This window comes from Podarcis gaigeae (assembly GCF_964106915.1).
Source record: "Podarcis gaigeae genome assembly, chromosome: 3".
Lineage (NCBI taxonomy): Eukaryota > Metazoa > Chordata > Lepidosauria > Squamata > Lacertidae > Podarcis > Podarcis gaigeae.
Genome location: NC_139680.1, coordinates 4,200,193 through 4,212,553, shown reverse-complemented (window position 1 = coordinate 4,212,553; position 12,361 = coordinate 4,200,193). Strand labels below are relative to the sequence as shown.

The window sequence follows — 12,361 nt, the reverse complement described above, 5'->3', positions numbered from 1 at the left end:
GAGGGAGACTATTTGCATGTTTGGTGGAGCAGCTTAACTGTAGCTATTGCAATATGTTGATGAATAAAGTGATGCTTGGAATGTTTGCTACTCATTCCCAGCCACCCTCATTAACTAATCACCCTGGATCACCCTGAGCAATGTGGCCTTGGGGATCAGCAGTGTAGCTGTGGTCAGGAAAGGCCAGTGAGATGATAGGCTGCTCTCTCTCCACCTGTGGAGTGAATACTAAAGAGCTGAAAAGAAATTTGACAGTTGTGCTGAACAAGTTTGCTATGTTTTACAGCAGTGATCTTGTGAAAGACATTCTATTGGCTGGAACCACACATGGGTTTGCCTTCTTTATGGTAAAGCTATAGAGACAAAAAAGGAACTGTGGGAGCCTTTTTTGCTGCCGCCTGCTGGCTGGAGTATTTCAATACATCCATTTTATTTATTTATTTGTATCTTGGCAGAGCAAGTGACATCAACTAAATATTTGATCCTGTCCTATCCCAGTTCTGGTGAATAGCACTATGGCTGCACCTGGGAGGGCAGCACAGTGACAGTGGCTGAGTGACTGAGACCACTTGCTCATTCTACAGAGTAGCACCTTGGGCTTATGCCCCAGAGTCCTGTCCTGATACACAAGTATGCACACATTGAACTAAATAGGACTTCCGAGTAGATATGCACAGAACCAGATTTTCCCACTGCTCCATGTGTTTCCAGTGTATTTCCAAGGCTATGTGGCAGGCAGAAGTTCATTGTGGCACAGAGAGTCAGTAATGGGGGAAAGTTACACCTCCCAAATTTCTGGCTGTAGTCGGTGACATCAGATGATTAATAGGTGAGTGACCCTACCCACCTGTCAAAGTGGCCCACTCTGGTCTGCTGATGTGATCCTGTTCCCCACACCTGTGTTAAAGACACAGAAGGCTAGAGGGAGGGACAGCATGTTATTTCTGCTTAGAAATCCCAAATACAAAAATTATTTCCAAGTGCATAAATCAACATAGATTTTATTGCCGTGAAATGTTCACTTAAATGTGGTCATCATCTTCAGAGACCCATGTCTCATGGACAAGTCATGTAAGGAACGGAAAGGTAAAAGAGAATGAGTTTAACCACCAAATTATAAATTGCTGTGGGGTGGAGCAGGGAAGAGGAAAGGAACAATAATCTCTGCCTTGCTTGTGACCAAGTGCTCACTCACATTTAAGTACAATCACAACAACTGCTGTACAGAACAGAACTCATCAGACAAAAGAAAAAAAATAGCTCTTTAAAAATGATTCCCCATGAAAGAAACTGAAGTTTGGTCTTTTTCTGATGTTGGGCAAAATGACCTCATCTTCCCAACCCCTCAGTCAGCGCTTCTGCAAAGTCTGCAACACAGCCAGGAGGAAGAAGCCTTTGAAATTCCACTTCCTGGATGCTGCTCGTGGGCCTGCGATTCTCTTAGTATCAGTTCCTCTTGCCCTTTTAAAGCAAACTACTGGAACAGAAGAGTTATCTTTCCAAAGGCTAAGATAAATTCAAATTTATCTGGATTAATTAGCAGCCCTTTCACATTTGTTAATTTCCGGAGCAAAAAAACAAAACAAAACAATGTTCTACAGTCTTTTCAAGGTTGGAGGGAACCACTACATGCTCAAGGAAGCATCTGAATAACAGGATGCCACCATGTGAGTGCTCCTATCAAGCGACCATGCCGGTGAGGAAATTTCAAAAGGAAGATATGAGCAGTGGGTGGTATTTACACAGAGGTCTGAGAGAGAGACTGTACACAGAATCAGGATTGGTTTTTTTTTTTTTTTGTATCTTACAGAACATCAAGCCTGACCTGCAAGAAGGTCATTTCACACATTACGCAGCAACAAAATAGTGGTTGGCCCCAAGTGTACACTCAAATGGCCCTCAAGCTACATCTAGGCTGCAGCTCACCCACTGTCTTCTAACAAGTGTACTTCGTCTGAAACACATATTTTCAAACACCTGTTTATCACATCCACACTATACATTTTTAGGCGTACACTTTTTTTTTAATTAAAAAAAAACACCATAATACAGGAAGGAGGCCCTAAGTAGGGTGCCTTTCTGGTTGGATAAAAAAGATGACTGTATTTTGCTAATGAGCTTACGTATAGATAAACATTGGCAACCAAAGGATTATAAAAGACTGAACAGTTAAGATACTTTTGAATATGAACTGGGGTGGAGCTGTGAGTGGCAATAAAGGTTTTTGCCAGGATTTCAAAATGAAGAAGAGGTCCTTAGCTTTTACCATCTGAAAATGCAGTGGTCCCATGAATACACAATTCCAAAAACCCATTCATCCCTCTCTTGATTGAATAAAAGTATTTCGAAATTACAGCCACCAAGGCTGTCCCTGGTCATTCATGCTTGTGGGTCACAGCCAGGGTGTTACAAATGATGGCTACAGGGGACCCGATACCTGCTGCACAAAAACAATAATCACCACCATATTTAACAAAAATGGTGAATCCTTAGAAGGGAGGGTTAAATGTGATTAAGTTGCACAAGAGGAGACCTCAGGTAAAACTTCTTGATACCAAGAGGTTTGTCAATTCTGTGTATATGTGTGTGAGAGAGAGTAAGGGAGAGTGAGAGAGTAAGGGAGAGCGAGAGCGCAGCTGTCTTTTGACACCTCACAAAACCCCACCATGCAGTCGACTTTGGTAAGCAGTATTATATCAGAGCCATGGACTCACATGAGATCAACCCTTCTCCATGTATTGAAAAATGGCTTGCATTTTCCAATGCACAGAAGAGGAGCCATGTTCTCATGTGAATCCAACGCTCTAGTGTTATACTGTTCAAACAAGCAGGCCACTCACATGAGTGTGTGTATGCAAACTGGGTGTGTGGAAGCAGGGGTATAGCCAAGATCTTTGTTAGTGAGGCAGAACCGACGTGATTAGTCAGTTAGTTATGTATTTCTATTGTTTTACTTGATGGGGGGAGCAGCTGTCCCCCGCCCCCTCTTGGCTACGCCCATGTGTGGAAGCATAATCAGAACCAGCTCTGTGGGATTCCTCTATATTGGCAGGAATTAAGTGTGTGATGCACAACACGTCAGGGATTTATTTTATAAACTTGTCAACATTTCAGCTGGGTTGGGCAACTGAGATTAGGGCAGATCTGCAGCAGTTAGCTGAATTATGCTAATTCCTGCATATCTAACCACTGTGTAAGGCATAGCTGGAAGGGCTAGTTGCAAAGTTAGAAATCCTATTACATTTTGATCCTGGGCATATTTCATGATGCTTTAGAGAAAAGTTTATTTTACTCTAGATTTGGGTAAGTTTTGTGAGTATTTGGAATGTCAGAAGATCATACTATTTTAAGAAGAGGAAGAAAGACAATTGAGAACAATAAGGTTGTGCTCTAGTCTCTGCAGTGAGCAAAGTGTGTGTCTCTCTGTGTGTGGCAGATTTGGTGTTCCAGGCCCAACATGCGCATATGTTAAGTGCAGGGTCTAGCTGAATGAACCTGAGCCCAGAATAGCAAACCAGACTTTCAGCAGATGTCTGGGAAAGAAAATTTTAAGTCCAACTTTATTATAAGCCACAGCTAGAAGGCTTTTCTTCCTCCTTTAATGAACCTAACAGAAACAGAATGAGCCTGGCAAAAGCTGAGGCATTAAGTGTCAGAATCATGAAACAGCTAGAAAATTATAACTCTCTGGCTGTCTTGGGCATGGCTGCTACAAATGGCTACTTCTGAATCAGATTATTGAATTGGATAATGTGCTGGTCTGTAACAAATCTTGAGTTTAGGAATGTGTGTTCTGGGGGGGGGGGCATTTGGCACTATTATGACATTTTCTGAATAAGCAGGGAAAGGGGGAACAGCATCTTCCATGCTCATGCCTTCTGGCCCTCACTCCTTATGCACATTCAGCATGGTGTCTGTACAAATGATGCCCTACACATGTGCAAACTGTTGGCTCTGTCTGTGTGATCAGGGACCTTTCCCGATTGTGTAGTCAGAGCTTACACACAGGATCTTTCAGACATTACATCAGACACACATTGGGGAAGAGCTGGCAGGAGCAATCGTACCCCCCCACCCCCACCCCGCAAGAAGAGCTGAACAGTGTGGCTGAAGCATGATCGTACAAGCCGTTGAAGGGGGAAAGAGAAACATTGTGACATCACAGCAACACACTAGATCTCTCCAGTCCCATATTCTGATCCAGCAGAGCATACAGCTGTTTGTGGTTTTCTGCAGGCACAGAAGTCAGCTGCTAAGTTTAAGGGCAGGTGGGAAAGATGGTCAGAAGCTCCAGCTCTTATTTGTTGAACTTCTCATAGCTAGTGGTAAGAAGGGTATGGACTCAGTGGCCACACCCTCCCAAGAGAAGGCACCCAGGCTGGAATGACAAATCGTTGATGGGCTTTGACATCATACTGGTGTGGATCTATCAGGAGCTCCCAGGCCTCAGTATTCAGTCCAAACAACGCAGTGCTTGTTATTTGAAATATCTTCAAGTTCTTCCACCTCCTATGCAAGACATGCTTCCATATTGTCTCTCGTGGGGGCAAGTGAAAAGAGGCACTCTTCTCTGTTTCATCCATTGAATGGGTGATGATGTGACACAAGTTCACCAGGATTCCATATTCTTTTAGTCTCCGACTAGGCTGTCCAATCAGAAAAGTGTTTCAGTGTTAGCCTGTGATAGGTTAGAATTGTGCTGCTTCTTCCAAGTCTGGAAGTGCTAAGGGGGGGGGGGAGTGTCAGTGTATCATTTGGAATGCTCAAATGTACGTGTGTGCGTGCGTGCACACACAAAACATCATTGAGAGAGAGAGAGAGAGAGAGAGAGAGAGAGAGAGAGAGAGAGAGGCTTTTAAAAAAGTGACGGTTTCATCCCACAGTTACTGTACATAGCTGTCCTTGGGGAGAGCAGGGGTGGTGGGTTTTAAAAAACCTCCCCCTCCCCAAATTCAGTTTGGTCCACTGGAGCCAAATCACTTTTGATGAGATATATAGATATAGATATATATGTAGATCTATATATATAGAGATAGATATATGTTTTAAAAAAAATATCAGCAGCAAGGTTCTCTGGAAATAGATTCTGTTTGATGTAGCTAGTCTGTCTTTTCTGTTTTGCCCTCTTTCACAGCAGCCTCTGAAGTTTTCCGCAGGGGGGTTTTCTCCGAGTTGGCGTGTCCTTGGCCGGATTCTGCTGCTCCGCCATTTTTGTGTGCCGTGTGTTTTTCCAAGTAGTTCAGCATTTCACTGAGAACAGTTTGGAAAGTGCTGAGGGCAGCACATATCGCAGGCGTCCCAAAGCCATGAGTGATCAAGCTGTAAAGGAAGGAGAAAGAGAGAGAGAGAGAAATATTGAAGAGTTTACTGCACACAGATTTTCATTTTGCTGAAATTGAAGACTTGCCCACTAAAATATTTATTACTTTTCGAGTGAGGAAGATACAAAAATAATCTATCTATCCAGGCCAGAAACATCTTCAAAGGTTGATTTTCTTGACAGAAGCTTAGGTGTTAAGTGCAGCCCTTAGGGACCAGATTTTCAGTTGGTGTAAACCGGTGTTGCTTCATTTACTGTGGCCAGGATGCCCTGGAACCCCACAGGTAGAAGAGGATGCTATGAAGTCTCCCAAAGCAATACAATGTGACGCCCAACAAAACTGCCTGTTAGGATGATGAGGAATAAAGTCCTGCAAGAAAAAGCCTCAAAGGTAGAAATATGTGTGGAATCACACATCTTGCACCCACTGGGAAACTCTGGCCCAATCAGGTACTTGTGCACGGGTGTTTATAGGTTTATAGGTAACATCCACCCTTGGCATGCTGTGGTGAGAGTCAGTGTTGCAACAAAAGTGATTCCTGCAGTAATAATGTCTGGAGCTGGAACATATACTGGGGTGGCAAAACAGGGAACAGGCAATCTTCATTCTGGGAATAGGTACGAAAGTAAAGGGTTAACCGCCCTCCCCAAATACATGGCCCTGATCCAAATCATACTTGGGATACAGTCACATGTAGTTTGGTCTTTCGTTTGGATTAAAGTTCAGGTTGCCAGTCCCCCCCCCCCCCCGGCATGTCCCCTATACCTTTAATGATTGCCTGGCTGGCAAAAATCAGCACTGAAGTTTTTGCTGGCGTGGCTATTCAACAGTGGGCAAAGCTTAACATGCTGGTTTCTGACTGTTATATAGCTATGAAATGCTGGAGGTATTTGGATACAGCTAAGCTTGCACTGGAGACAGAGGTGTAGGAAGGTCAGGTGGTAGCCGGTATGGAAAAGTTCTTGTCACCCCCCCCCCCACACACACATTGATTTTTTATTTTTTATTTGCCTGCAAAAATAGTTTTATGTTATTTCATATTTTCTTACAGAGGAATGTGGATTCTGGGCCCCTGATAACAAGTAGGCGACTGTGGACAGAAACTTAAATCTACAGGATGGATTGTGTTTTGGCTCCACTGAATTGAAATTTCAGCCTTCACGGTGTATGAAAATGGCCAAGTAAACAGTTATTTTCATGGAGGAGGGTCAAGATATTAACTGATGTGCATGAAATTTCAGATATAGCTATATAATCCCTAGTGTAGTAAGATAAGATCTTTGGAGCAGGCATTTAAAAAAAAAAAAATTATGAACCACCTTAGTAGGGCAGTAATTGTTCCTTGATAATTTGTCACCCCCTCCATGATGGCACCTGGGGTGGCCCGCCCCCCTCCTACACCCCTGACTGGAGGCTAGAGAGAGGAACCTCCTAGCTTCGTAGACTGTCATTTATCCTACGCTGACCTTCCTTCAGACGAGAATTTCTGACCTCATTTCCTACTTTCCTCTTTTCTTTGCCACCTTGGCATCTGCTTTGAGTCTCTCTCCATTTGAGAGTTACAGATAGGAAGCTGTGTTGGTCTGCCGTAGTCAAAACAAAATAAAAAAATTCCTTCCAGTAGCACCTTAAAGACCAACTAAGTTAGTTCTTGGTATGAGCTTTCGTGTGCATGCACACTTCTTCAGAGTCGTCAACAGGCTCATCACAGCTATCTGCCAATCACCCAATCCCACCAGCCTTCTGAGTAATACCCCTCCCCACCTTCTCACTATATAAAAGGGTCTGGTGACTTCTGTTTCAGTGTATCTGAAGAAGTGTGCATGCACACGAAAGCTCATACCAAGAACTAACTTAGTTGGTCTTTAAGGTGCTACTGGAAGGAATTTTTTTATTTTGTTTTGTCCATTTGAGAGGAAAGAGAAAGCAAGGCCCATTGCACCTCTTCTATACTTACCATGATACAATGCACTTTTGGGGAAATGAAAATGGATTTGTATTTGTAAAGAGTGTTCTGAGAACTTTGGTGGTGGTGGGATATTACGCCAATTTTCTCAAGTCATTATGCAGTTAAGCACATGCAGCCATGCCCAGAAGCTGGATGGGAAGGGCGTTTCCCCTTCATGTTTTAATGATATCCTTTCACTGAAGCAAAACCAGCCAAATAGGCCTCAAGACTTGGACTCTCCTTTGGCAGCAGCTACAAGGTGTCGCACACCCCACCCCACCTCTCCACCCCCAGGCTGACAGAGCTCAGTCTTATTGTGAAGGAAATAGCTTTACTCTCCATGGGAGGTGGAGGAGAAAAAGAGGAAGCCACCATCTGTCTATACCCGTTTACAGCAATGGCCAAGTCTGGATATTTCTAGCAGCAGAAGTTGCTATCAAATATTTACAGCATACTGTGGCAGGCTGATGATACTCAAAGAGAGACATGTGCCTCTGCTATGCCCTGCTCAGTGTGAAACCATCTGACTCCATGAGTGGCCCCTATGACTGCAGAAGCCCCTTCCTGCAGCCTCTACATATTACCTGCGGTTCTTCTCAGTATGTAACTTGTTCATGGTTAGAAGCTAGAATGCCACTCCTTGTGACGGAAAACACCAGGGCTTAGTGCCAAGCCTTCAGGTGCTTTAAAGCAGGCACAGCCAAGGTGGGGGCCTCTGGATGTTGCCAGACATCAACTCCCATCCGCACCAGCCGGCATGGGAGTTATAGTGCTAAATGTCCGGAGGGCCACCCTTAGAATCATAGAATCATAGAGTTGGAAGAGACCACAAGGGCCATTGAGTCCAACCTCCTGCCAAGCAGGAAACACCCTTGCTTTACATAAATTTATTTTGGGAACAAAAAGGTGAGAGCAGTCTCCAATGTTTTCTTGAAAGGATCTCCCTTGGTCCATAATCACATTTTTGTGGCTTACACACAGCACTCGCTGTTTTCCAGACGAGGATCTGCTTGCAACGAGTGTATCAGCCATGTCTCTTGCTGCATGAGGGACTGTATCGGCCACAATGTGGGCATGCTTTATGCAGGGTTTCAGCTTCTCTGGCACTGAAGCCTATGCACATAGCTCAGTCACACATGTTGGATGTGTGGATGTTGGGGGTGGGTCAGGGGAAGCTGCAGAGGCTGTGGTATTGCCCCACCACTCCTTTCTGGGCATGGCCACTCGTCCATGAATAAGAGTGTGAGGAGGGTTGTAACACTCCAGCTGCAATTTGGGTGGCTCACACAACCTTTTAAAGGTTGTATGCTCACACAACCCTTTAAAAATACATATGTTATTATTACCATTACTATTCATTATTGCTAATAATAATAATTTAAAGCATGCAAGTATATTAAAGTGATTTCAGGAGGAAGAACAAGTTGCTGAGAAGGACATGTGTCCTATAGCTACACCCACAGCACCCTCTATGCCTATTAGAACCCACACATTCCCTTAAATACTATGAAAGTGTTTTTTGGTAGTTCTACTGTTGTGTTTTAGTTAATTTTGTTTGCAGGAAATGTTGCAGGGTTATATTCAGATACCTTGTCTGAGCAGCACAAGGCAAGGGAAGTATATATGGCTCCATACATTTCCTAGCACTTCAAGAATTTAAATCCTGGAAATGTCCCATCTCTGCACTGTGCTCCATGAAGTGCTCCACCTTCAGCCACCGTTTCGTTCAAGCACATTTTTATAACTGATACCTGGGGGAAATCTTTGCACTTAGCCCATCCTGCTCTTGCTTAGAGAGACCTGCAATATCACTTATTTGATTTAACCTCTTTGGGACTGAATGCTCATTTAGGTGCAATTGGGAAAATGTCACCTAGTCCTATGTCCTTTCTTGCTTCCACATATTCTTCTTTTGTTTAGCTCGCTAGCAGAACAGCAGAAAAGAAATGACTGCTTCTCACCAGCACCACCAGAGGGCATCTGACCACTCAGGAATGACAGCACCTTGGAACGAGACAATCGTTTCCATTGCATTCTAACTGTGCAAATTTTCATGATTTTGGATTTCATGTTTAAGCCCACATATTCAACTGGATAGTTTTTCATTATGCAAAAACTGAAGTGGTTTAATTGTTTATTTACTTAAAACATTTATATCCCACCTTTCCTAGGCCAGATAACCAACAATAATTTAAAGAAAAACAAGGAAGAATAGCTAAACTATTAAATGTTGAAGAACACATACACACACAAATAAAAGCGGATCTTAAAATAATCTTAGAACAGTGTACAAACAATGCAATACAGATCGATGCAGGAATTTAAAAACCATTCATGGCCTCATGCTCCTCTAAACTGGAAGGTTTGACCATCCGGTGAAAAGTCATTAAAGGGAGGGATAAGGCAAGCCACTCTGGGGAAAATTCAAGAGCCTAAGTCTATATTATTTATATAGCAAAAAATGAGTTTACATACAAGTATTGGACAGTAACTGTATTCCAGAGAGCTATACTCTCTCCTGGATCAAATTCAAGGACATTCCTGGGCCTTGGGATCTTGTAAGATGTGGTTGTTACACAAGGACTAAACTTGGCAAAGCTCCCCAACCCAAGACCAAAAGTTCAAGTAGCCTCCTTTTATGCACCCATTGAAAGCCCTTCCCTACCACACATAGATTGGATTTAACAGATGCTAGTCTTGATATAGAACTTACTGTGACAGCATAAGCAACTTTCATCCCAGTTTCTTGAGAGGAAGCACATTGAAATCTAAAACATTCACCAGCTAGCATTTCAAGTTGACTTACAGAAGACAAATGGATTTCAAAGGTCATACCTGAAATGTGTTAAATGTCTCTGGATGTCAAGGTCCAATATTGGGGTGGGTCTTGAGGATCCCAAGGGTGATCTATCTTGACTTAGCAGGTCCTGAAATTCTTTACATATTTGCCTAGAACCAAAATGGATGCATAATGTTAAGGATATTTCATGCATGCTCCAATGTGTTGACATCTCTTAGCAGAAATGGATTCCCAGGTATGGAGCACAACTGATTAAATAGTAGCAGGTGGTACAGGTGGGAGGTGGGCTGAGAAATGAAGGCATTCTTCAAAGCTCTGCTGAAAAGAGTTTGGCACTGGCACTATTCCATTGCTTTCCATAATGCATGTTGTCAGGGGCTCAGGAGCAGAGGCACAGGGAAGAGGGGAGATGGAGAGCGAGGGGGAGGAATCCGAGGGGAGCGTAGGAGGGGACAGTGGTCCGAGGGATTCCATGAGCCTCTCCAGCGAATCGGAAGATTCACAAAAGGGGGCGCCAGTGGCCAGGGGCAGGGGGTTCCCAAGGGGAACGCCCCAGGAGCAAGGGGGCAGCAGGGACTCCCAGAGCAGTAGTTGGAAATCAGGACCAGCTTCCCCACCAGAGCAGAGTGGGGGGGAAGAGTCCCAGGTATCGGGGCCAGTGCTTTCCCCACCAGGGAGAGGAAACGAGGCAGAGCTGACCACGCCTCCATCGGAGAGTCAGGCAACGGAGGGGAAGTCAGATCCGGCCAGTGTCACGGAAGAGGGAAGCAATGATAGAAGCAGTGTAACGGTTAGGAGAAAGGTCACTGGGTTGGCGCGAGAAACAAGTTCAAATGTACAGGAGCGCGGGACAGCAGAGAATGAGGATTGGGAACCAGGTCCTAAAGCCCGCCGGAGGCAGGGGGAGGAGCTAAGCGACTCAGCGTCGGAGGAGTCCAGAAAGGGCAATGCCCCGGTGGGCAGGAGGACCCAGAGGAGGAGAGAACAGTGCAGAAGGTGGAGCAGGGCTAGGATCTTAAACTGGTGCGGAAGGGGAGGTGATTCAGACGGGACTTCGCCGATCTAAGGTCTAAGACGTAGGGCTGCACGCTCTGGCGTTGAAATGGAAACTAAACTTCAATAAATACTTATGTACATTACATCAACCTGGCGTTGGTCCTCTGTGAGCTGGCACCTAGAGGCAGCTCTGACACATGTGAAATAGCAACACTATGAAATGCATATGGAATGTGCACAGAGGCTCGTTGCTTTGCTCTACAAGTGAAACTGTGCCAGGATGTTTGAAACACACAATATTAATTTGGAGACCAGATGATCCAGCATGAGGACTATTAGCTGGCCATTGCTCTCTTACGCTGTTTAGTGATTGTATTCAAAATCAATCTACATTCCAAAAAATGTGCATATGTATGCACATGCACACACATGCACACACACACATAATACAGTGACAACAATCCAACACAAATTATGTGTGGTTATGCTGTTTTTGGAATCTACTTTAAAATGCTTCAAGTTGCAGTATTACTAAACCTTGACCATCCAGTTCCAGGCTTTGGTCAACAGAACTTCACATTTCAGTGAACAGGAAAAGCCATCAGTGGGAGGCATCTCCCTACAACCAGGACTTGCCAACCATGCTTATCTCACTCATGTCTAAATTCAGCTGCTATCAGCTTGCTTGTATGCAATTTTCATCCACTATGTCATTGAGACTACTGCATAGGATCAAAAACAGACGATCAAAGGAAATAGTGCTACATGGGCTTAGCCTCTTGGTTGCACACCATTGCACTGTTCTCTCGCCATCTCACAAGGAAGCCACACATACATAAAATATTGCCTTCTGGAGTCTACAGTGTAATTTTCAAAAGAGATGATGAGCCAGGCCCCCCCCCCTTTTGAGGCCATTATCAGAAATAAGCAACATCTCTTGGGTGCATGCCACAAACACCTCCCAGGTAGGGTTTTTGTGTGTGAATCCTTTCAGAACCTGCCTCTTAGGTTCAGATAGGAGGCCACTTCAGCTTGTGTTCAGTCCATTTTCTGAAGCTTCACATGACTTTCCTACAGACTAAAATGGGGAAGTTAACAAAAGTCTCCACCTTTTAAATTTTTTAAAGGCAGAATTGGGTGTTATATGCAGAGCTGAGTTGCTCTTGATTTCTAAACAGACTGCATGAAGCAGTGTGATTTGCCTGAGATTCATACCTCATAGAACTGTTGAATTGTAGAGTTGGAAGGCACACCAAGAGCAATCTAGTTCAAACCCCTGAGACTTTTGCACAGCCT

At 44.1% G+C, this 12,361-nt stretch overlaps 1 protein-coding gene across 2 annotated transcripts in view; it reads right to left on the bottom strand.

Moving 5' to 3' along the window:
* Positions 1–5,003: 5,003 nt before the first annotated feature.
* TFAP2D (transcription factor AP-2 delta) overlaps positions 5,004–12,361 on the bottom strand; it is a 39,718-nt gene continuing 32,360 nt past the window's right edge. For both annotated transcript variants that reach the window (XM_083730568.1, XM_083730567.1), the window contains 2 exons: positions 10,105–10,218; positions 5,004–5,319 (listed from right to left, as the gene is read on the bottom strand). In XM_083730568.1, the coding sequence (XP_083586694.1) occupies positions 5,100–5,319; positions 10,105–10,218 (334 nt within the window). In that variant the 3' untranslated portion in view covers positions 5,004–5,099. The remainder of the gene's footprint in view (positions 5,320–10,104; positions 10,219–12,361) is intronic.